Source organism: Natator depressus, chromosome 5 (genome assembly GCF_965152275.1).
Source record: "Natator depressus isolate rNatDep1 chromosome 5, rNatDep2.hap1, whole genome shotgun sequence".
Classification (NCBI taxonomy): Eukaryota; Metazoa; Chordata; order Testudines; family Cheloniidae; genus Natator; species Natator depressus.
In genome coordinates this window covers 42,008,312-42,034,393 of record NC_134238.1, presented here as the reverse complement: position 1 = coordinate 42,034,393, position 26,082 = coordinate 42,008,312, and the positions used below count along the sequence as shown (strand labels likewise).

The window sequence follows — 26,082 nt, the reverse complement described above, 5'->3', positions numbered from 1 at the left end:
AACAACTCCAGATAAGGAGAACCTAGATCCAAGTAAAGGCTTTTCATGTGCTTCTTGTAATCAAAAGATTATAACTTCACACTGCAGCCTCATATTGCTTCAGGCAGGATGACTTGCCCTTGAAAAGAGATGAAATACTTCCATACTAATTACAAAAACGTAATAAAATTTATTTCAAGCATAAAAGCATAAGGTTGCTAGCAGGCTACCTAAAAAAATGTTCCCTTACTAAATAAAACTGCCTTGTTCCCATATAAGGCCAAATTCCTTCATTGGATACATCCACAGACATCAATAGGCATTACGAACACATGCACAAGAAGAGAACTGAGCCTTAAGAAATGGAAATATTTGTACCCCTTTGCTACAGGCTGCTCAAGGTTTCTACTACCATGTTGCCACCACCACCACCACCACCTTTTTTCAGGAGTCTTACTGCAAAATTGGCACAGCCCTGATTGAGCTGTCCCTGTTGGACATTCATCAAGCTGCTGTGTTGGTATCAGTCTGCTTGTAAGCTCCCCTTGGTAGGGTCCAGCCACAGTTTCTGGCTCCCGCCCCTCCAACGTACTTCTTGGACACAGACACGGTGTGATACCCCTTCTAGAAGTGGGGCCCTGCGGCCCAAATGCCCGAGGCCCCAAACTCAATACTGAACCCACAAAACAGTGGCTGAAGTGTACCCTCCACCCTTGCAGGCACTCTGGTTTATAGTTTAACCCTTCAGCGACACGTGATAGTTGAAGCAAATGAACAAAGACTTTGCAAAAGGGGTTTCTAAAAATAACCACTCTTTAGACAGTATGAGAAGAAAGATAGATAGAAAGATAGATAGAAAGATAGATAGAAAGATAGATAGAAAGATAGATAGAAAGATAGATAGAAAGATAGATCAATCTTCATGTAATTCGCTGCCTCACCACTCTTGATGATCATCTCTCCTGAGCTGGAAGAAGGCTGGGAAGCAAAGTCAGGGCACTCAGCCTCAGAAGCCCACCAGGAAGGCTCTTGTCAGTTTCACTTTCCATTTGTAGGAATACCAACATTTTTCAGCAAAACTAAATTTTTCCTGTGGTATTTGTGAAAAGGATTTTTTCACTGGAAAATCATTCCAGTGAAAGATTCTCACCAAATTCTATTCATAATATCAAAACAGAATTCATAAGCTGTACATAGACAGATCCCCCAAACTGTCACACTGGTCATTGTGACAACTGACAAAGCTGCTTTTAGAGAAGCTCTGTGTTTGTGGCCACATTACATTAGCTTTGCTATATGGCAGCTCTCGATGCCTAGCTGAATTTAAAATAATCCCTGCCATCGGTACAATCTGTTTGCATCTGCCATACATAATGCATCCTGTTTATGTAGCTATGATAAACAAGGTTATAGTCAGGCACAAATTTTAAAAATGAGGGTGGGTAGACAGAAAGGTAGAAGTGTGTGGCTATAAGAAAAAGAAAGTGCAGTAAAAGCCGACTGGTGATAAAGTCAATGTTTATACAGACTTAAAAGGAAGTGTGACTGACTGAACTTCCTGTGAAGTTGTATTTCTTTAGAATACTGTTTCATGATCATTTAAACATAGCAATGTGTTAATAAAAATTATTTCTAGCCCATGATTGCATTGGTTTTAAGTATTGTATTAAAAGCAAAACATTGCTAACACAATTGTAAGTCACATATTGACATTTGCAAGAGTGTCAAAAAATGCAAAAATGGAACTTCAAATGTTTTACTCAGCTGCACAAATGTGGGTGAATTAACATTGCTTTTGGAATCTTAATTTCTGCAATTCCTGACTTTTATATATTATTTTACTGTTCAGCTTTAACACTGCATTAAACACTCCCACTCACTCAATTCCTAGGTGTTTAAAAACAAGAAAAAAAATCTGGAAGTAGCTTAAAAGCTGCTTGTCTGCACGATATTTGATTGCAGAGCTTAGAACCTCTGATAGATTCTGTGTACAAGAGCAAGCGTCACTAGTTCCCAGTACATATCCTTGAACTGAAGAGCATGCACTAATTAGCAGTGAACACATGACTGAACATTTTCCACCAGGAGGAATCACTATGCAGCTTTCAAATTTACTCTGCACGAACTGTATTTTTCCCCCCTTTCCGTAAGTCAGAAACTGTTAAAGAGACCTTTACTCATGAATGTGAAAACACGTGGTCATAAAGGAAACTGATTTGCAATTTTAATTATACTGGAAACCAGTGGTGTCTACCAGAGTACTATAAATAATACATTATATGGGGCAACTAGAGGTGAAGGCAAACATAAGCCATGAAATCATTATCTTCACCCACTTAAAAAGAAAAGTGGGTATCTTCCCAGTCACTGAAATTTAACAGCTCCTGCCCAATAGCATTAACCACATGCCTCAGTTTTTAGTGACATAGAATAAGGGCTCCATGATTCTAACTTCCTATATTTGAGTGTCAGTAGAATTAACATGTCTATTTAGCAATGTGACAGGCAGAGACAAATTTCTTTGGAATGAAGTTCAATTTCTTAATGAATAAACATTGCTAAACAAGCACTATCTCTACCCACATATGGGTCTGTAAACTGGCAGTTTCCATCTTGCTGCAAACAAACTACTAAAAAATGAACAGGAGTACTTGTGGCACCTTAGAGACTAACAAATTTATTAGAGTCGCTAAGGTGCCACAAGTACTCCTGTTCTTTTTGCGGATACAGACTAACATGGCTGCTACTCTGAAACAAACTACTGACTCATCATAAGATATCAAAAAGTCTACTTCCTAAAGTGATTATTAATAAAATGAGTAATTCAAAAGTGTAACACAAAGCTCCATTTTAAGCCTTCACTTCGCACCATACTGCTTCTGGGTTCCTTCTTTGGTCTCATCTACCCCAACCTCTAGCTTCCTCTGAGACAGCTATTTCCACTTCTTATACTAAATGTGGAGTCTAATAAGCCATACGTGCGCCAAAGAATCAGGAGTAATTAACCTGCAGTTCTCTGAGGTTTCCAATACTTTAAAAAGGTGGGGCAGTAAGATTATCCTACCACCCGGTTACAGGCTACTATAATCTATTGCCCCGTCACCACTCTGTAATGGAGCTGAGCAAATAATGGATTTTTCAGTTTGGGAGCTCAACCAGAAAGACAGAAAGAAAACAAGAATTAAAAAAATTATTTTGAAGTTGATGAAACGATTTAAGTCAACTAAGTTTAAGGTTTTCACCTGTTTTGAATCTGCTGAAACAGTTCATTCCAAACAATTTTTTTGAGCTTTTCATTTTGATTCAGCTATTTTGGGAGGTTTTCACACTTGTATTTTTTATTTTTAATTGGCCTAATGTAAAACTGAAATGAAACACTAACTCTTTAAAAAAATATAACAAAGCTATTTATCAAATTCAACAAATCGTTTCAGGCCCCCCAAAATGCATTTTTTTAATTAAAAACAATTAGTTGGAAAAGAAATGTTGCACAGCTCTACTATGAAACACTGCAACAACAAAAATCAACTGACTGCATCAAGCAAACACTCTACTACCATTTCTTTATTATTTATTTAAGTAATTCATCAATCTTCATATACCTGGCCCCACCCTATCAAATAGACCAAATGCTAAGCATCACCATAAGGTCATTATGGAAATCAATAAGTTCAATTTTTATTAGTCTTCCTTTTACAGCTGTAATCAACAAAACCCTTCCTGTCCATAAAATGAGAAATCACTCTACTAGTATGCTATAAGGCTCGGTGCTAAAGAATGTAGCTGACTGGCTCACAGAAGATCTCCAGATTTAAGAAAGAGGCTTTAAGAAGGCTGTTGCCTCACTTCTTTCATCTTTCACAGTGGCTCCCCAAAAAAGTTCTCACTGCGAACTGTGATCCAGCAATGAGAGAAATTGGGACTCTTCCGTCTTTCTCCCTCATTCCAATCCCCTTCTTCCTTCCAATTACTGGATCTGAGAAATGTGGGCATTAAAATAACATCCAATAAGGCAGTAAGAATTTGTCTTCTTTGCATTCTGAGGCTTGATTGAAAAGGAACAAAGCAGAAAAATAACTGTAGAATAATGGGGGAGTGGGGGAAATATCATTAAAAGCCCAGCACTATACCCATCTCACCTATGGTGCTTGAGGAGAATATTCTAGAATTTATTCTTTTAGAAGGCATTACTGTAGCTATCCCTACAGAGATTGGGGTTCAACTGTGCTAGATGTTGTGCAAGCACATTAGAGAGAGTCTGTACATATAGTACCCATTTTGGCTCCCTTTTCTATCATTATCCCTGTTAATGTCCTAATCTGAATCAGGCAGGTCACAAACAAAAAATCCTGTAGCTATTAAATTAACATTTTCCATCCTACCTCTATGTTGCTCCTACGCAAATTTCCAGGCTTTGAATTAACTCTCTTTTAGTACAGTGATCGGTGGGAAAAAAAGTTGGCATTTGCCAACAGTCAGCACTGTTAACTTATGTTTCAGTCATTTCTTGTTCTAAGCATAGGAAGAAATTGCAGTTTTGCAAATAGCAACTTTGTGGTAGTTACTGACAGTTATTCAGTGCAGACTACTTTAAGCTCTGTGGTACCTTGATTACTGCGTACCATCTTTAACAACATTTTGCTTTTGAGATTTAGAGTTCTCAGAAGGCAGCACTGGCTGGTAGTGAGAGCACAGAAGAAACTCAAGAAAACTTTGTTCTAGGCTCAGCTTTGCCAATGACTTTCTGGGAAGCTTTAGACAAGAATATCTCTGTGCCTCAGTTTCCCTCTCTTCTCTGAAGGTAATATTTCCCTACTTCATAAGGGTGTTGTGAGGTTTAATTCACTACCATCAGTAAAGCACATGAAGATCTACGCATGGAAGGTGCCAAGGAATAACATCTTTGTACTTATCTTTTATTGCCACTATTAGCATCACTATGGTTATGCTAGAGAGAGAGCTTCAGAAGCTCAGAAATTTAATTTCTGATGTGTATTTTCTCTTGTTGTTTCTCTGCATTAGGATGAATTTTTAGTGGAAAATACAGGTGGGCTGATAAAATTATATTGGTTGTTAGATTTAACAGAGCATAAGAACCGCCAGATAAGAAAGTCCCTAGATGCTTTTCTACTGTTTTGAATCAACTTGAACTCCCTCTCTTCAAAAACTACATACTTCTCATGGAATTAGCTCTAAAAAAGGATAAATACCATTGACATTTTTGACAGAACTCGGTTTATAATTGTTTGAAAATCATATCTTATGCATGGGGCATATGTGATTTTCTTTTCTTTTTCTCTTTTTGGAACACTTCACAAAATGCAATATACACCAGCACAAAGCAGCACATTGCACACTGAAACCCAAAGCAGGCAAGTTAAGATGTATCAGTCAGGAAAAGCCAGACTTAACCTTGACTGCTCCAGACCCTCCATACAGCCTGGCCAGTTATCCCTCCCCGTACCTTTACTTAAAAGCACGATCAATGAATTGCACGTTCAGTTCATACTTTACACACTGCAGAACAGTGCTCGTGAGTGCAGAATCCTATGGAAAGCATGAACTATGATTCAACAGGTGCCCATCAGAAAGGTTAGGCCATTCTAGTGCCTTCTTTCAAGATCGACCATTTCAACACAAATAGTTATATTAATGCAACAATTCAGCTGAGACTGTGTGTGAAAACAAGTAAGGCCATTCAAAGTTACAGCTCCCATCACAAAAGTAATTCAGCCACTCCGCACATATTTAGTAGCATCATGTATAGTAACACACAATTATTATTGTGCGCTAATTCACAATTATGTGAAAGGCCTGAGTTATTGGGGGTTTTTGAGACAACAAAATGTGGCTTATTGACTTTTGTGCACATAAAATCTCAACCATAATATTGCATAGGACTTTTGCATACAAAATAGTCTTCTGTTTTGAAAATGTAACTCACCAAACTAGCAGTAAGTGAAGGAGCCGATTGCCCAAGTGCTTGGCTACGCATACGAACAAGATTGGAGGTTTCTGCAGGTTGCCACAACTGCTGTGCAATAGTACTGGGAAGCAGGTACCTGCCTGACAATGTAAAGAAAGATCATGTTACACACTAGATGTGACAGAGGAGGAAGCCCAATTCACATAGTTTACTATAAAGGGTAAACTCTTATCTAGAATTTTAGTTTCTCAGATAGGCATTCTAAATGTTAGGTTCTTTCACAAAATCCCTGGTGAGGCAGGATTCCATTGAAGTGGAGATCTTTTACCACTTATTCATTAGTCATCTGGGAAGTACACCCTTTAGCAGGTAACTTTTCCTTACGGCATATTCCCTGCACTAAATGTCCTGATAACTGGAACTGTCCCAGAAACACTACAAATGCAGTAGCTGACACAAACATCCAGAATAGTGGGATTGAGGGGAGGAAAAAAAAACAAAACAAAAACACTAAACAAAAACAACCCACTGTTAGGCAAAAAGGTTTTTTTCCCCAAGAATTAGACAAGCATAGACAATACTGAAGGGGGTTTATTTTCAGTACTGAGAAGACTGACAAGCAGCTTTTTAAAATATGGTGCCATTGTGGCTTGTTATATACTTTTTTTATTAATTTATTTGCATTTATGTGTACATACAGAGACAGATATTGTTACAAATTAAGAGAGAACCCTAAACAAAGATAAAAATAGGAACAGTACATACGTATAGAGGTTATTTTACTGCATTAAGCATTTATGGCTACCTTGCAGGGGAAGGAGGCGGAGCGGGGGCAGGGATGAGTGCTTACAGATATTTGTTGGGCTGTGAAGGGACGGTTTATTTTGTTCTAAGATTTGAGTTACTGGGCGAGCATTGACAATATAAGCTTATTAATTGTTTACATTTGTTGGCGTCCTTGCTTTTTAGCAGTTTTTGGTTTTTTTGCTGGCTGAATTTTAACTCCTTCCTGACAATTCCCTCCTTTCGACAAATTGAACTTTTAAGTGAGATAAAGTTAATACTTTAAATACTTTGATATATATGATTTGTTTTAGGGTTGCCCAAGGAAGGTGGGAGGGAGAGGGGAATTGGGGGAAGGGTGTAAAGGTAGGAAACATAGTAAGATTTTTAAGCGTGTGTTTAAAGTACCCACATATGACAACAGAGGTTAGCAACACAAATATTGAAGCAGTGGCAACTGTTATTTGGACAATTGTTTACCAGGAGATGGGGCTGTAGGATGCATTACGAGTAAAATTTTTAGTTGGGTGATGGTTTGATTGGAGAGCTGGACTTGAATGCGACCTTTGGTGACGTGGTTATGAACGGTGGTAAATGCAGACACCGCAGCCGGGACGACTTTGAGAAGTAGCTCCTTGGCCAGTGTATTGTATTGAACCGGTGTATTGTCCAGGTATAGACTGTTGTATTATTGAGGAGCTACTGTTATTCCAGTGAATACACGGCTGGGGAAGTGCACATCACCTAGGGTAAATGAGTCAGTAATTTGCAGGCACATGGAAGCGTGTGCCTGCCACTGTAACGGTCCGTACATGTAATAAGATGCAGCGGTGATGAAACACCACTGAGTAGAGGGTACTTGAACAGCAACTTCATCATCCGCAAGAGGAAGGACATGCACAACAACAGAAGGGGACAAGGTTAAAGGGCGAAGGGTAGAACTGGAGTACACGATGTAATTGTCTGTTTTTGTGCAACAGATTGAAGTTATTAGTGTAGCATTGTTAGGGGATGGTGTCAGGTATTTAGACAGCTTTATTTTTACACTATATTAGCAGCCACAGATTTAATAGACTTAAAAGGAAAGAAGAAGGAAACACATGAGTAGGAATGACAGAAGGCTACACAAGAAGGAAATTGAAGGAGGAGGGACAGTCTGGAGGAAGTAGAGAGGCTACTTTTAGTTGTGTAGAAATGCCTGCAATGTGGGCAAGGATGGGGGAGGAAAGGGTATAAGAAGGGGGAAACCCCAGGCATATATCTAACATGTTTTTTTGCAACGATAAACAGATCACGAGCCAGCATCTCACAAGTACGACCTTTAGCTTGTGACTTGGCTGGGTTGACCATAGCATTTGAGGTTTTTTAAATGATTTTGTAAAAAAAAAAAAAAAAAATTATGGGAACATTAATTGCAGTTAAACCATAAGATAACCCAGTATTAGTATGCTTGAGGGTTTGGGTGGTTTGGCCTTTGACCCAAAAATTGCATGACCTTGCATTCCGAAATTGGGGGTCCTATATGTGTGTTTACACATCCCCTGAAGCTAAATACCCAGTTACAGTCCAGATCCGGTGAAATGCAGGGAGGGAGCCAAAGACTGCTCCCGGACTGTGGTAGTCGGATTGAGATCTTGGAGCCTCGATGTTTTTGGAGGCGAGCTATAGCCACAATAGGACCCAGGTGGTTCGGTCTGGGGGTAAGCCAAGTGTCTGGTTTCTTTACCCATTTGCCACTGTTTTTTGTAGGGAGTTACACATTCTGGCCAGCTTTGAAACAGGTATTTTGTGTAACATATACCAAGGGCAGGTCCCAGGAGGCTGCATTAGGTATGTTTGCCAGGAGGATTAACATGGGGAGTCACATTTGTTACCTAAAAGGATACAATATAAACAAAATGAATGTATTTATACATTTTAATTTTGGTTTTATGCCCCATGTTGGAATTTTTTGCACTTTTACAGAGGTATTTGTATGGGCTAATACCATGTGCAGGCCAGAGTATTTTGACTGAAGTATCCTGGGATTGTATGTTTTACCATGACTTTTTTTTTTTTGGTACATTTGCCCAAGAGGGGGCCTTTGGAGAGTCCTGGGCTTAAGAGGGTGCACTTTAACAAGGAACCAGTATGCCTTGCTGAAATAAAGAGTGAATAATGTTACCTATTGCATTTACGTCCTTGGGTTTGAGAGGGTATTGCTTGGTAGGTGGAGGGAGTTGACTGGTAACTTGGGCAAAGATGAGCAGGCATCAAACTGCAAGACAGCTTATTTTTTTGCCTAAACAGAGGGGAACCTGGAACATAATTCTTGAAAAGGGTTAGAGGTGTCCCAAGTGAAAGCCACAGATTAGGCAGTTGCAACAGAAGAGAGAAGTTTATTATTACAGAGAGGGATGGCATGAGTACGCATAAGTTTTATTAGTAAATAACTAAGCATTTATGGCTACCTTGTGGGGGAAGGAGGTGGGGCGGGGGGGGATAGGGATGAGTGCTTACAGATATCCGGTGGGCTGTGAAGGGAGGGTTTATTCTGTTCTAAGATCTGAGTTACTGGGCGGGCATTGACCATATAAAGCTTATTAATTGTTTACAGTTGTCAGTGTCCTTGCTTCTTAGCAGTTCCTTTTCTGCTGGCTGAATTTTAACTCCTTCCTGACACCACTAAGTTCAAGGTTAAAAAACAAACAAACAGTGCTCTATTTGTACAAATGCTACATTCCAAACCCTGCACTCCACATTTTTATATTCTTTTATCCAAGGGTGACTATTGACCATGTCCTCTACAGGTTTCAGACATCAACCAAAACAATTCAAATGACATTGCCAAACACAGTGACTTACATGTGTTACCTTGAAAATCTTATGTATTGAAGACAAGCTTCTCTCTCTGTCATTAGAGGTCTCTGTTCAGAAAACCTTAATACCTACTGATCTCTGAAAATCATATAAGATGTGCAATTAAGAAAATTGCAACCAGCCATTGGTATCTTGCCTATTTTTCTTAGGACCAAAACGAGCTGCCACAACAGAAGACTGCAAATGGAAAGTGCCAAGAAGACAGTTGTGCATTACTAGTCCTGAAATCTTCCTCAATGCTTTAGAAAAGCAACTTCAAGGTCATGATTCTAGATTTTGGATCATCTCCCAAAGGAACATCATCTTCCAAGTCACAAGTTATAATAATTACCTCCCAAAGTGAACAAGATACCCACTTTCTAATATTTTGTCTAATATTAAGTCTCTCTATCTTTTGTTGCTGTTTTTACCCTCTTCTAAGAGTTAGCTTCCCTACAATGAGAACACATCCGCCAGTGTGAATGAATTACCTTGCCAGAGGTCCAAATTATAGAAAACCTGCACAGTAAAACGCAGACTACAATTTCGAACTGATCCTGTGAAAACTGATCACCTTGGAGTCCCATCAAAGTCAACACATCATAGATCTGGCCCTGTATCACAAATGGGACCACCAACAAAATCTATTTTTTCTCTAGCCTGTCTCATACTAAGGTAGACATTAAAGCAGCTATTTCTTTGGCTTATACTCTGTCAAAATAAATAACATACACCATGATTGCACAAGTGAAAAGGTACAGCGTATTCTCAATGTAATGAAGTTTCAATATTGCCTCAGATCAATCAGCAGTTTAGTTACAAGCTACAGCTTTTTCCTCCGTTCTCATAACCGAGCAAACCAGGTTCTTCGGGTTTTTTTGTTTTGGTTTTAATTGAGAGGGTTGTTTGTTTTGTATTTTAGTATTTTTATAATGTACTTCCTAGTGCATGAGAGGTCTGAGTTTGAAATGCACAGAAGAGAACAAGTTTTGTAGCCTTCACTGACTTGCATTCTAGATGGAAAATGTTTATGACACCCACAAACTGACCACACCAAATGTTTCAAGCCCCTTAACAAAATGCTTCTGGCTATTCCTTGCCTTTTGGTTGTGAATTAACCTGGTTTTGCTTATATTTGGCCCTCTAGTCTATGAGGTTTCATTCAGAAACTCAGGTCTGGCGGGAGAGTAGCAGAAAAGAAACTCAAAAGTTCTCAATCCTCAAGAAAACTTTATAATTAAAAAAAAAAAAGGAAGGCAGAACCAAGGTAGCACTGCTACCTTGTACCTTGAACCAAGGTAGCACTGCTGGTATTTCCAAGTTCCTGCCCATACTCACATCGGTCAGCAAGTGCATTTGAAGTAATGGGGTAATCTAATCCTGACTACATGATGGGCTACAGTGACACAGAATTAGAAGTGATCTCTCAAGTGTTCTATCTTTTACAATCATCAATACTTCACTTGCTGTAAACTCTCTTGAACTGCTCAAACATCTCAGGGACGTCTTTGCCCCTGGAAGAAGCTACAACAGAAGATGGAGAAAGGGTATGTGACTGGCTACTGCATAAAGTCTACTCCCTTTGCTGTTTTTTTTCCAATTGATAGGGTTCTGACTGATCGACAGAGAACAGACCAGGATAACAAAATCTTTAGAGTTTCCTGCATGATTAACCTCCCAAATTATTACAAATAATGTTTGAAAGCCTGTGGTGTAGCTAATGAAATAGTCAGCATGATTAAATCCACTGATACAAGCATAGACGTGATGCTGAAGTGAAAAAATTTCCTTTTTTCCCCCCCAAGAGCCTTGAGGGCACAGCAGATTTCACAACCTACTGAAAATAAGGCAAGTGTTCTAATTGTACAAAGCCCAAGTAAAATCTTTTAAAAGCAGTTATGAATATATTAGAGCATTCAAAGTTTTGAGCTTACACAAACACATGCACCCAAGCAAAGCATGCTTAACCCATCCAAAAAGGCACTAACCAATATCACAACTAATATATTGTCCACTTCTGGAACAGTTTTAACTGTTGTATGTGAAGGTATACTACATGTGTTGCACTACCTGAGGGCACAGAAACTCCAAGATTTTTTAGATGAAATTCCCCAAAGATTGGGCTCAGTGCTCTGGAATCTAAGCTCTAATTGGAAATTAGTTTGTTTTCAGTCTCTTTTGCAAAGATGACTGCCAATATAAGATGACACATTCTTGCCTTTTTGATCTGCAGTCAAACATTGAGAACTTCCTCCACTTAGAAGACTGGAGTGTTTAACATTGAGGCCTCATTATATCTGAAACAAACAGCCTATGGAGAACATATCCAGATAGGGTGACCAGATATCCCATTTTTAAAGGGACAGTCCTGTTTTTGGGGACTTTGGATTATATAGGCGCCTATTACTTCCCACCCCCATCCCGTTTTTTCACAGTTGCTATCTGGTAACCCTATATCCAGGCACATCAAGATAATGGTCTTAGAACATGGAGTAGGAATTTTGTTGAATAAAATAAGCATCCAATCATTAAAATCTGCAACTTTGTTGTATGTTAATAGGCAAGGGAGAAAGATTACCTACTTACTACTAGGTTGGTCAATGTTTTTCTATCAAAAAAAACTTGATTCATCTAAATCAAAACGTTCCACGGGACATAATTTCATTTTAAAAAATTTAAATGAGGCACTGTGACTATCCAAATGGAACAATTCAATTTGTTTCAAACCTACACTTTGATTTTGCTTATGTTATAATACATTTATATTATACCAATTATCAAACTAATTATAATGACCAGTTAAAATACCAATTACCAATTGTGATAGTAATTGCCTAATACCAGATACCAATTACCAATGGCTAATTACAATTAACATTTAGAATACTAAATTACAATACTAATCAGCAATTAATTATATTTGTTTTATATTCTATTTTAATATATTTAAATAAGTCAAAAAGCAAACAAAACATTTCGGATGTTTTGAAATGAAGTTTTTACCAACTTGGAAAAAAATCAGAATTTGCATTTTGCAGAAAATTGACTTTCCATTCAGATTTATAACAAAAAGTTTCAAAATGCCAGAAATTCCCCATAGGATAGAAATTCTGAGTTTCAACCAACTCTGCTTATTGGGATCAGAAAGTCAATATGGTAAGCATAGCAAAAACATGAAAGAAACACTCCCTGCTCAGAGGAAGTTGTCTCTTTCCTCAGCGAGCTTCCCAGATTCTTGCACATGAATTTCAATCTTCTCTTCAGTTTCAAAGCACTCCACACCTGCTTACATCCCTGTCCTTGGTCTCCTCCTAGACTCTGTCTTACTAAAGCTTCATTCACAATTGCTCCCCTTCTTTTCTTTCTGCATTCTTTCATACTGCCAATATGCCTTGTAAAACCGCCCAACATACATGCATCTAGACTCCTGCATGGGTCTATATAATCCACTTATTCCAAGTAATATTTCAGTTAGAACTATTTCCCTATATGTGATAGCTGTCCATTTTGTTTTTTACTGCACTCATTCTGCTTTTCAGTTGAAAGCTCAAAAGGATTGTGTTCCCTTGGGGGGCGGGGAGGGGGAATCAGAGAACGTTGTGGCAAACCAACACTAACTACACCTCTCGCTCTTTGTATCCTTATCAATCTAGTTATAGACCTGGATGTGACATAAAACAGTGCCAGTGTCCTAGCATGACAACCTCCATCCAGTAATGGACTGAGGTCATGTGTTCTTGGTAATTATATTAGGTCTTTCAGCAGATGTATATACAGTTGATCATGGTGAGGCTGATGCATCTACCAATGTGGAGGAGATCACTTCACAGATTCTCCATTCATTCCTTTAATGGATGACATTGCGGATGGATATGAGCTTATCCTTTGCGAAGTCTCTTGTGTACATGTTCTGCAGGCTTTCATCCTGCATTCCAGCCTCCCTAAAAAAATAGCATAATGCTACCAGGATGTAAGGCTTCTAGGAGAGACCGAGGAATGCTTTGATTTGTAGTCCCATCAGAACACTGTTTAGTCTCCAGGTCACATCTACTCAGACCTGCATCCAATGATATCCTTGCTAGTCCACCACACAGTCAAGATAGATTTACTGGATGAAAATTAGCTATTAGATAATTCCAAACATAATAGAGATGTGGGTGGCTACGGGGAACCCATCTCCAGGAATTACAAGAGTTTATGCCTTCTTTCTCTTGACCTGTCCTTTAATACAGCTCCTGCCTCAGTTATCCATGGGAACATTTTTAAAAGTTTGGAAATTATTTTCTTTTCTGGTTTCTTTTGGTTGTGTCCAATCAGTTTATATGGTTGTGCATTGGTTACTCAAGAGAAAGTCTGAAAAACTATAATTTGTTTTGCTGTGTTATGCTTCCACAATGATCACTCCTTTGGGAAGATGTTTCTTTTTTTTTTCTTTTTTTTTTAATTAAAAAAAACTTTTGCAATTCATAAACCATGCTTTTTTCCTCCTTTTCCAATCTCAAGAGTTACATTTTCATATTCAAGCTTATAATGCCTTATATATTACATTTCAATCATGTCATAAGGTATTTGAAAAACATTTTAATAAGAGCTTAATGTAATATCAATAAATCCATTATGCACAGTTATATATTTTTAGTTGTCTTTTAAATTCGTATGTCTAAAATTTTATACAGAAGGTATCCACACAACATAGGAGGAAAAAAGTAAATGTCGACACCTTAAATGAGTTTTGCTTGTAATGATGGAGAAAAAATTATTTAAAACAGAAGGTAGATTACACTGCTGAAAAAACTGTTAGGAAATTAATCAAATAACGGTTTTATTTGCTTTGAATGGGACATCTAATTTTGGAGTAAGTGACTGATTGGAGAGACTAGGGAGAAAAGAAAAGGGTAAAATGCACTATTAAAAGACTTAGATCCTAGGGCCCACATCAGTCTGGGGAAAAGTAAAACCTTCCTTCAAGACTCTTTGTACTTTTTTTTTTTGGTGCAGTATAGGAAAGGAGGGGATGAATCTCTTCTATTTTACAATCCTACCATCAGGCTAGGCCTCTAGGCATCATATTTTATTGCCTCAAATTTATTATTCTTCCAGAGCCAGCTGTAGGAAATTATGTGGAGACTATAAATTTTAGGGTCTGTATTCTCATCAGTGCATGGGGAATTAATGCATATAATTCCCATTAGTATTAATAAGAGAATAAAAGGATTATGGATGGATTTAAAACCATTATGAAACTCTTCACCATTTTGCCTTAGTTCATTGTCGTTACCTCAACAAACTTTATTTAAATCCAATTTGGGATTAAATCCAATTTGGGATGACTACCAGAAGGCACCAAAAAATATGTTATTGTTTTATGTATGCATCATTTGCTGCTTGCAACTTAAGAAAATTAGCATCTGTTAACTGTATTATTCAGCTGCCCATGGTTAAAGTTAATAGACTGCCAGTTTCCCAGCCTGATATAAGAGAGGTGAACATTTTTCACCAATCTGTCCGCTAAGCCTAATATTATTCAATCAAGCCTAGAATTACAACTGATTCAATCATCATTTATTCTGTTAACACAAGAAACATTTGTAAGAAACCCAATTAATGAAGTCCAGTTTCTTTAAAAAAAACACCACACACATACACCACACATCACAGAGGTACTAGGTACGAGCACATTCTCCCTTTACCATTTAACCAATGAATGGTAGTTAAAATCTGTCTGGTAGTTCTAAAAGTGATTGCTTGTATTTTATTATCAGCCTTGTTTAATTATTTGCTCTTTGGATGTCTGATTTTTCTTCTCTTGTACAATTACATATGTTGAGGAAATAAATATATAGAATCAGCACCACAATGCACAAGTTACAGTCAGTGACAAAATACAAGTAAACAAAAAAACCTGTTAGAAGGTGGCTTGGATCCACCCTCGGTGTTTTTTGCTCAAGAGACCTTGGTTTAAATGGAAGCCCCAGTCTATCTCACTGAACAGCAGTGAAACGGAAGTAATGTACGGGCAAGACATTCAAAACATGGAGGGCCTTTCCAGTTTCATTTCTTTATTTCCCTTCACTGAGGGACGGGCATCAGAGTCCCAGGAGCTCAAAACAAGAGTGCTTCAGCATTGATTTTTGAGGCATCTAAAAGAGAGGCTAGCCCTTTGCAGGGAGAATCCCTCAGCAGTTCTTCAAACCAATGGTCATATGAGGTTTGTGCAATCCTGGGATGAGCTGCCATATATCCACTTCATTGATCCTTTTAGTGCAATTTAAGAAGAGGAAGAGGAAGAGAAACTATTCTGGTCATCCCCTTATTCCCAGTTCCAGCCACCAACTGCTGATGGGTCAAATGGGAACTAAGGCCCAGATTTTTAAAGGTATTTAGGCACTGCTGTGCTCATTGTTGCAATGCATAACTGATTTAGGAGCACACATCTAATTTTCAAAAGGGATTTAGGCACATAGGCAATTGAATTTAGATTCCTAAGTGCCCAAATCCCTTTTGAAATTGAGATGCAATCTCCTAAATCAGTCGGGTATTGCAACGCTGAGCACAGTGATGCCTAAATACCTTTAAAAATCTGGGCCTAAAGCAATTTTATAATATTTATTGATCTTTAAATGACAGAAGCAGAGCAGGTTAAAAAATAACCTTTGAAGTATAATGTTACAACTAAGTTAGTGTAAATAGAGAATACATGGGATTTTGTGGAATAAAGGTTTTAGCTACATGACTTTAAATACAAGGGAGCGATGGAGTTTATCCCAAATAAGTGCTTTTATAGCCTTTCAACCCATTTTGTATTCTGTATATGCTATGTTTTAAATAATAGCCTATATGTAAAACAATTCTTCTCCCTCCCTCCTTGGAACCTTGAGACCAAAAGCCCAATATATTGAGGGAAAGAAAAATTATAACTATTAAGGTTTCTAAAATTTTAAGTATTCTCTAAAATAGCGAAATTATCTAAAATAGATTTGTATTCACAATGTTCCACATATAAGGTCTGATACTGTATTTCACAACATACCGGGACTAGAAACAAGTGCTATGTTTCCATTGGTAAATTTGGAATCACCCCTTTCCAGTGTTATAAAGCTCCAGTATCTAGATAAGATTTAGGTCTGACACCTTGTTACCAAACATAGAATCATATATCAGGGTTGGAAGAGACCTCAGGAGGTCATCGAGTCCAATCCCCTGCTCAAAGCAGGACCAACACCAACATGTCACTGATTCAGGACTGACAGTCACGATAAGGTGCACCAATTTTGACAGGAAACCCAGTATTTAGAGGAAGAGATTTTTAGGGTGACTAGATGTCCTGATTTTATAGGGACAGTCCCGATATTTGGGGCTTTTTCTTACATAGGCTCCTATTACCCGTACTCCCCGTCCCGATTTTTCACACTTGCTGTCTGAAATGTTAAATATTAAACACATATTCCTCTCTGCTAGAAAAGTTTCAAACTCCAGGGAAGTAAATTGACTACCATTATCTGAAACCAGTTCTTTGGGATTACCTTCCCTGCTAAAAACTGAAGAGGGGAACTTAATTACTGTAGCAGAAGAGATTTGCGATGTAAACGCTACCTCAGGCCATTTACTGAAATAGTCTATTAAGGTGATGGCATAACGACAGTCAGTTGGAGCAGTATCAAAGGGTCCTACAAACATATTAAAACACATCTGATAAAAGGAAGTCCAGTTTAAATTTTGTTTAAATTGTTTCCAAGTAGTTTTGAAACTTATCCAAATTTTATGACCCAAAAACTATAAAATATTTGCTGTAGGCTCTGATGCCTTCCAAACACCTACAGCATTTTTTTTTTTTTTTTTTTTTAGATAAGCAAACTACCACCATGTTTTAAATGTTTGTATGCCTGGATTGGCCTCCGCAGCACCACTCTGTGGCCAGTCATGTCACTAATCAGTCTTCAGGGCTTTGATGGTCAGCAGTCACTTCCAACATGGTCTGGTGTTATGGTGATTTAACCAAACAGCTACGTCATGCCAAAGTTCCACTCCTTCTAGGGTATCCAAGCTCCAAAACAAATGTAACAAAATCACAAAGGAGGGTTGTCGCCTCCCAGTTTGGAGCTGGACCCAGACCCAGCTCTTCCACTCAGTCTTTTCTAATTAATACTTGTCTAGGCTCCCTGATTCAGGCCTCTCCCACCCCCGGGAAGCCCTGGCAGGCTGACTTAGATTCCTGGAGATCTTCTCCCCTTCTTGGTCAGCCACTAATTGACTTGGTACTCCCTTTTAACTCCACCATCCAGAGTGAACACCTACAGAAGATGTATCAAGGTGGGGCTGATTGAACTCACTAGCTGTTATTAATCCCTTCCTGGGCAGTGTGGGGTTGGTACACCCCATCACAGCTGCTTTTAAAATAAGGTCTTCTGTATTGAAAGTGTCTGCAGAAATATCATTATCATAACTGCCACATACAGGCAGGGTATCTAAATGATGTAGAACCACAGCCCAAAGCTATCATTTACAACTCTGCTTCCTAACTGCACTGAAATAAAATTCTGCAGAATAAATGGTTAGAGATGTCTAAACTCGGAGAAATGACAGTTATGGATGAATAGTACTGGCAAAATATATGGAAGGAAACAGCAAATAGATCCCATTTTCTAAGCAGCTTTACAGCTTTGGTGCAACTGCTAAAATTGCACTCTGTTTATCCATACTACCACAAATCCCTACCACAGACACCCCTGTTTCTGCCTTCCTCCCTCAAAATTTTCCCTTATCCACGAGGACACTAGAAGAATGTTAAGGTCGCGATTCTGATGCAACAATGATGGGTATGACAGAAATACCCAGATTTGGGGATCAAAGCAAGAGTGGAAAGAAACAGTTTAGGCAGAATACCATAATATCCCCTGCCAAGACCTACACATAAATGGAACCACGTTAAAGTTAAGGATGAAGATGGTTCCATTTATTTTGAATAAATAAATTCAAATTAGCAAAGAAAATGTTACAGAAGCATCTTAAGAATTTCTGCACACAAAAGATAGCTTTTTGCTGCAACATTCTGACCACCATCACCACCACCACCACACTAGATCAGACTGTGCAATAAATTGTGCCTCGTGTGTATTTTTGTTCTACTTTTATAGCCTTAGTAACATTCACAGTTACTCAATTCAACTTCCAGAAACAAATCCTTGACTTTCTTCTGCCAGTCAATTTTCCTGAATCACAATTCTCCACTAACTCCCTGTTTTTGGGTCACTGACCTCATGGGAGTTACAAAAGGAGATGGGATTATATCTTCTCCCATAGGGCTAGCAAATCAAAATATAGCTTCTACTGTTTGAGGACATTTATGAATGACAAGAGCAGCGTTTAGGGCTCTTTAGTACTGTACCACTCCTCAATCTTCTATATTGGTTCCACAGCCAGACCTCTGTTGCCCGCAGGTACAAAATATTATAACATGAAGCTTGAAGTGTGAGAATGCCTACATACATCTGGTAGCTGTGTATGAGGAACCCAATAATACCCTATTAAAACAGCCTCTCACCTTTGCTTTTGTTGGAGGCCTCTGGGATCATTTATGGATTATTAGCCACTAATTGAAAGAGTTTAACAAAAATCTTTTCCCCCAAATAAAAAGAAGAGGTTACTCATCCTGTGCAGTAACTGTGGTTCTTCAAGATGTGTCTCCCTACTGGTGCTCCACTATAGGTGACTACCAAGCAGCACCCTCTAAAAGTCAGGAGGAGGGTGCTTCAGGGTCAAGTCCAAGATTAAAGCAAGCATACCAGAGCCAAACATGGTATCAGAAGCTGAGTCATGGGTTACCTTTTCTGAACATTATGCAGGATATATAGGAGATGCAAGTCACAGCTCTACATACAGTAATGAGAACGTTCTTCAAAAAAGGCTACAAGAGATCTCGTTGAATGGGTCCATACTCTCAAAGGAGGCTGGAGACCCTAAGATTAAGAACAAGTAATGCAGTCCAATATGCATCCAGAGAGCAACTTTGCTTGGAAACTGTCGATCCTTTAGATCAGTCTGCAATAGACACAATTTGGGAGACTTTCTAAATGGTTTACTCCCGTCAAGATAAAAAGCTAAAGCCCTTCTGACACTGAGTGTGTGCGCAACACCACATCCTCTTTACTCAGTATGGTTTAAAGAAGAAAACTGGGAGATGAATAGGCTGATTAATGTGGAATTCAGAGGACACTTTTGCTAAAAATTTGGGATATGGTCGTAATGTGACTTTGTCCTTGAAAAACACTATGAAAGGGCAGGATGCCCTAAAAGCCCTCATTTCCCTAACTTGTCAAGCAGAAGTAATGGCTACCAGAAATGCTGGTTTTGCCGATAAATGGAGGAAGGAGCAGGTAATCACAGATTCAAATGGTGGGCTTGTAACATCTAAGATCCAAGTTGAGGTCCCAAGTCAGGGTAGGGCATTTATGTAAAAAGATTTTTCAACCCTTTGAGGAACTTTGTCATTGGATGGGCAAATAGGAAAAACCTCGTTGTCAGGGAGTGGAAAGTCATAATGACTGCCAAATGAACCATACTGGAACTCAGTGACAATCCTGAGTTTTTCAATTCTAGGACATTGTCTACTACGTCTGAGAGCAAAGAGGAAGAGGGAAGAATGTATCTCAGGTCACACCAATGGCTGAAGATTGTCCATTTTTGCAGGTAAGTGTAATGAGCAGACACTTTACCACTGTGTAACTGTACTCTTATTTCCCTGGAACGTGTTGTTTCTAATCCTGAAAACTAACGACCAGCCACGGTTTGAGGCAAAGAACTCTAGGATTGGGGTGAAGAATTCACCTGGATTCCTGAGGGAGAAAATGAGGGACAGTCTGAAGAGTGACTGGTGGACAAATGGGCAGCTGGAGGAGGTAAGGGAACCATGTCTGCCTTGGCCACGTTGGGGCTACCAAAATAACCCTGGCCTTGTCTTTCTTTATCTTGATCGTGACCTTGCATATTAGAGGAGTTGGAGAGACTACCTACAACAGACCCAGAGTCCACCAAAGAAGAAAGGCATCTCCCAAAGACCAGTGATCCAGCCTACCTCTCAAGCAGAACTGGGAGCACTTCTTGTTTCTGGCTGTGGCAAACAAGTCTACCTAAAGGGCACCCCAGCACCAAAATATACAGTGGAGTATGAAGGAATTTGTTTCCCACTCATGATCCTGAGAGAAGCGCCTACTGACAATCTGAGCACCCAGACAGTAAGCTGCTGCGATGTAGATCTGTTTGTGAATACACCCATTCCAGAGCTTGGGTTCTTTAGCACAGAGGGCAAGTGATTTCACTCCTCCTTGACAATAGATATAAAACATGTATGATATGTTGTCCATCAAAACATTTACGCATTTGCCCTTGATCAACAGTAGAAATTGGAGCCAGGAATGGCTGGCTGCCCTGAGTTCCAGCAAGTTGATATGTAGAGTGGCCTTGGGCGGTGAGATTGTCTAGAGGTGCTCCCCATCCTAACGGGGATGCATCTGTCTTTATTACTACTGTTGGGGAAGGCGGAGGAAAAAAAAAGTCTCCTGCACAGATGATGTGAGGGTCTTTCCACCAAACCAGGGACTCCTTCATGAACGTGGGCATCAATAGTATCTTGTTTAGACTTTGCAAATGTGCTGCCTCCAAGGGTAGCTCAGGACTGCTTATTCCCGCAAGCAGGCAATCTTGTGTGGACTATCACAAAAGTACCAGTTGCCATATACACCAGCAGCTGGAGACAGTTCTTTACCAATGTCTAAGTGCTGAGCTGGACTGTATGGACTAAACTGGATAGCACTATAAATCCATGAATAGGGAGGTAGGCTCTGGATGATATTTCATTAAGATAAGCTCCTATGAATTCCAGTCTGTATTGGGGCCTAGGTGGATTTTTGAGCATTCAATTGTAGACCCAGCCTGAGGAAGAGATTTATGGCCTTCTGAGTAGCCACCGAGGCCTCTGTGTAAGAGCCCCCCTTCAGCAGCCAATCATGGAAGTAAGGGAATATCAAGATTCCTTCTATGGGAAGGCAAGCTGCTACCATTGACAAACTTTGAAAAGACTCTGGGAGCAGAGGAGAGGCCGAATGGAAGCACTCAGTATTAAAAGCAGTTCTGACCTAGGGTGAAAGTAAAAATCTTCTGTGGGAGAGGTGGATCGCTATATGGAAATATGCATCCTGATGGTCAAGGACTGAGAACCACTCCCCTTCATCCAGTGATGGAATTATTGCTGCAAGTGTTACCATTTTAAACATTTGTACTTTCACAAAGGTGTTGAGTAGTGTTACATACAGGATGGGTCTCCAACCACCATTTATTTTTGGAACCTGGAATTAGCTGAAGTAAAACCCCTTGCACAGGAACTGGTTCTATAGCTCCAACATGTAGGAGAGAACCTATTTCTTGCTTTCGAAGGTGTTAATAAGAGGGGTCCCTGAAGATGGACAGAGAAGGGGGACTGGACAGCAGGACGGAAATAAAATGAACAGAGTATCACGTGAATATGATCTCCAAAACCCACTTTTCCATAGTGATAAGTTCTCAAGCCTGCTGAAGGTAGTGGAGGTGGTCGCCAAAGCAAGGAAGGCACAGGAATCACTGCAGCTGGCCTGCAGGGGGATGGTAACTCAGAACCTCAACAACCCTGCCAAAACTGGTGTTTAGAACATAAAGTTTGCAAACTCAAGGCCTGTGAGGAAGATGGTGTCTTCCTCTGGAAACTTTGCCTCCTTCGCTGGGGTTCACAGAGTCTCTGGGGACCAGAGGTGGAGTGGGGTGAGATCTCTAAGCTGTTTCAGACTTACTATATATTTCCTGTATGTGCAGGTGTGTAAATTCCCAGAAAATACAGGTTGGCCCCGGAATCCTTCAGTGTGTGCAGAGACTCACCCGTATTCCCCACAAACAGTTTGGAGCTGTCAAAGGGAAAGTCCTCAGTGGTGTTCTGGACTTCCCTCAGAAATACTGAGTGCTGAAGCCAGGAGGCTCTCCTCATAACTACCACCACAGAGATGAAACAAGTGGCAATGTCAACAGCATCCAGAGAGACTAGTTCTGGCAAGAAGCTGGCCTTCTGCAATGATCACCTGAAGCTATTCCCTGTGCTCTGATGGGAGATGCTCAATAAAGAAATTCAACTTTGAGTAGTTCATTTGATTATATTTTGTCATTAACACTGGTAAATGGCAATTCTGAACTGCAGACTGACTGACTAATATGACTTTCAGCCAAACAGACAGAGGTGCTTCTGGTCTTTATCATAGGGTGCTAATTTAGCACAGTACTGCCTTCCACATTCATTAACCACTTCAACAACTAAAGAGTTGAGAGAGGGATGCGAAAAGAAAAATTCTGAGTCCTTAGAAGGAACATAGTATTTCTTATCTGCTCTGTTACACATGGGCAGTACTGTAGTCAAGGTATACCAGATTACTTTTGCTGGATCTAGCAGAGCCTTGCTAATAGGTAATGTGATCCAGGCAGAGAACCCTGTATGCAGGATGTAGAGCAGTTTACGTTGTGACTCCTTAACCTCATCCAGTGGAATCCGTAAGGAGTTTGTTATCCTCTTAACAAGTCCTAGAGCTGCTCAAAGTCATCTGCCAGGGATGGTGGAGGTGGCATAACCACTTCATCTGGGGACAAAGAAGAGATATTGGTTGGTGGGGTGACCTCTTCATCTGCCCTCACTTCCCATTCCTTGAAGGTCTCTTCCAGTGGTTGCAGCCTTCTAAAGAGGGAGGAGGATGGGGATTGTTTATCCTTATGTTGGGTGATACTAGATACCCGAGAATTGTTGATAAGCCACCCACAGGTCCCAGTAAGGCCACGGAGGGGGTGCACCTGGTATAGGTGGGGGGACCCAAGGGTGTTCATATGATTGACATGAGGTATGCAAGTGTGTCTGATGAGCATACTCAGTTTCCCCAGAAGTCTCCCAAAAATACCCCATTGGCAAGGAGAGGAGATCCCTGAACTGAGATTTGAGAGACTGAGTCCTCAAATATTCTCCTCTTCCACATCACTCTGAAGCAGGAGAGTACCAAAAGAAACGGAAGGTAAGTCAGTCAGTACTGAATGGATGTCTGGAGACATGGAGGTCCTCCGTACTGAGAATGGGTTGGTACCAAACAACAGAGAGTCACACTTTTCAGACACCACAAGATCTCAAGGAAATCGAAACTCCTGTGGTACTAGGAGAGTTGTCAGTACCGTGGCAGCAGCCTGGGCAGAGTTGATCATGGCTGAGGAAGCTGACAGTACTATAGACTTACTGGACACTCCTCGAATCATGCAAGTGTCAGATTGGTCTTCTTTGGTTCTGAGTGAGGAGAGGTAGACCTCTTCTTGCCATTTCGATCCCTGTTATCATCAATGATCTGTCAGAGCCCAAAACTTTAGAGTCTTTGGACCAGTGACTCTCTCAGTACCTGAGGAAACTGCAGCCTCGTGGGTACCAGGTTGGTGCTGAAATAGCTGATTAATTCAGCAACCGTACTTTTTTTTGAGGTAGATTCCCTAACTGGAAGGCTCGAGGTCCATATTTCAGAGTGTTTATGAGAGGATTCTTGGCTCTTCCTCTTAGATGCCCTAGAAGAGTTTGACACTGAAGTGGTTGAGGGGCTGACTTTTTCAGAGACCAGTGTAAAGGGAAGGTCCTCTGGCCTGCATCAGAAGCCGGGCAGAGAGGTCTCTCCATCATGAGAAGAGAGAATTTAATCTCCCAGTTCTTTCTGGCCCTAGATTTTAACACCAGACAAAAGTTGCACTTCTGGGGGATGTGAGAGTCCCTGAAGCAACGAATATACCGGTGGTGCCTGTCACTCACCAGGATAGCCCCCGAGCAGCATTTAAAACCAGGAGAACTGTGTGTGCCCTCCCAGCAATATAAAGTCCCCAGGAGGGGAGAAACTACTACAAGGACAATGGTCCATAAAACAAGAAAAAAACGGCTATGTAAATTTTAAGATTTTTTTTTAAGCTAAAGCTACTACCACCACTATTCTAATAGTGAGTATAACTATAAGAAACTGAACTGCTTAGTCTACTAAGAGAGGGATCCCATTTAAGGTAAGCTCAACTGAGCCTCTGCTAAGGCTCCATGTCAGGCGAGGGTGGTTGAGAAGGAATTGAAGGTGATTTGCCGACACAGCGCTATATAGCCACGGTGAGGGGCACAAGGGCTGAGTGGGACACGTGTGGCTTGAACAGGCATTTCTATCTAAAAATCTCTTAACAAAGACGCATGTGAACCTGGAGTGAAGCACCCATAGGGATACTACCCGAAGAAGCAGCAGAATTTTAGACATTCTCAATTAGTCAGATTTCATTGCATGGCATCACGTTACCACTTTCAAGTAATCTACAGAGTCCTCCAGGAAACCATGTAAATGAGACCCAGGTTTCTAATAAAAAAAAATCAAACAGAGAGAGGGGGAGGATTTCAATAACTTTCAGGCCATCTTTATATATCATAAAGCAGCTAAAAGGGGTTTAAGCCAAATTCTTCCCCACCTTTTGCAAGTCATGTTTAGTAAGAACCCTATGTTACTAGATGTAACCAGATATTCTGCTGGTGCTACTTTAGTATGCTTTGATCTCAATAGTAAACTTCAAGCCTTTTGTTGACACAAGCACAATTAAGCAGCAATGGAGGAGTTAAAAGCAAAATAATGAGACAGGCATACAGTTTCTTCTGCTCTAATTTCTGATCATCTGAAGCAGGATCCAGACACACTAATGTCAAAGAACAGGGTGATTATCTAGGTAGGAGCATACAGGAAAATAAATTTATCCCTGACTATAAGGGCTGATTAAAGACCTGAACGATAACTGAAAGTGACAATGACAAACGCAAGCAAACATCACCTCAGTCATTAGTGCATCAAAAACACTTTCTAAAATTATAAATATTTATACTTCACAGCAGAATGTATTTACTTTGTCTGCATACGGCTTTTTAAATATTGCATACATAAAATCAGTTTTATTTTCAGTTTGTCATTACACAACTGGCAAAATTCCTTCTACCTCCTCCCTCTCTGCTGCTACTGGAAACAGTTCAACACAAACCAACAGAGTGCCTTAGTAGGTGCCGACAGTTCTTGGAATGGGTTTCTAGGTTGCGGTTTGCCTTGCAACTGAATCCTCTCTCCCTTTACAACTGAATGCCTGTATTCTCTGAGAGCCAGTCTGTCATCTTCTCTCAGCAGCTGGATAAATGATACCCCTGCAGCTACTGTCAGGGAGTGCTGACTGAAAATGTGAAAAAGGACACAGACTAACCTGAACAAATATCTAGGTTTGCACTCATTCAGTGCCTTAGTAAGGTGAAAGTCATTTGGGATATGCCCTTGCTCAAGCACGTATACAATGGAAAAAACCCCTACATCGATGCCTAAAAACCAAAACACAAGATAAAAGTTTCCAGACTCAAGTCTTGTTTAGTTTGCAAGTAGATTAATATGCCTCCCATGCATCGTGCACAGTAATTAAGACTGTGCAAGCCTACTTCTGGCTCCAGAACCTGTACCACCCCATTG

General features: G+C 40.0%; 1 protein-coding gene across 4 annotated transcripts in view; it reads right to left on the bottom strand.

Moving 5' to 3' along the window:
• MAST4 (microtubule associated serine/threonine kinase family member 4) overlaps positions 1 to 26,082 on the bottom strand; it is a 442,775-nt gene that overhangs the window by 293,816 nt on the left and 122,877 nt on the right. For all 4 annotated transcript variants that reach the window (XM_074952648.1, XM_074952649.1, XM_074952650.1 and 1 more), the window contains exon 3: positions 5,924 to 6,045. In XM_074952648.1, coding sequence (XP_074808749.1) covers positions 5,924 to 6,045 — 122 coding nt within the window. The remainder of the gene's footprint in view (positions 1 to 5,923; positions 6,046 to 26,082) is intronic.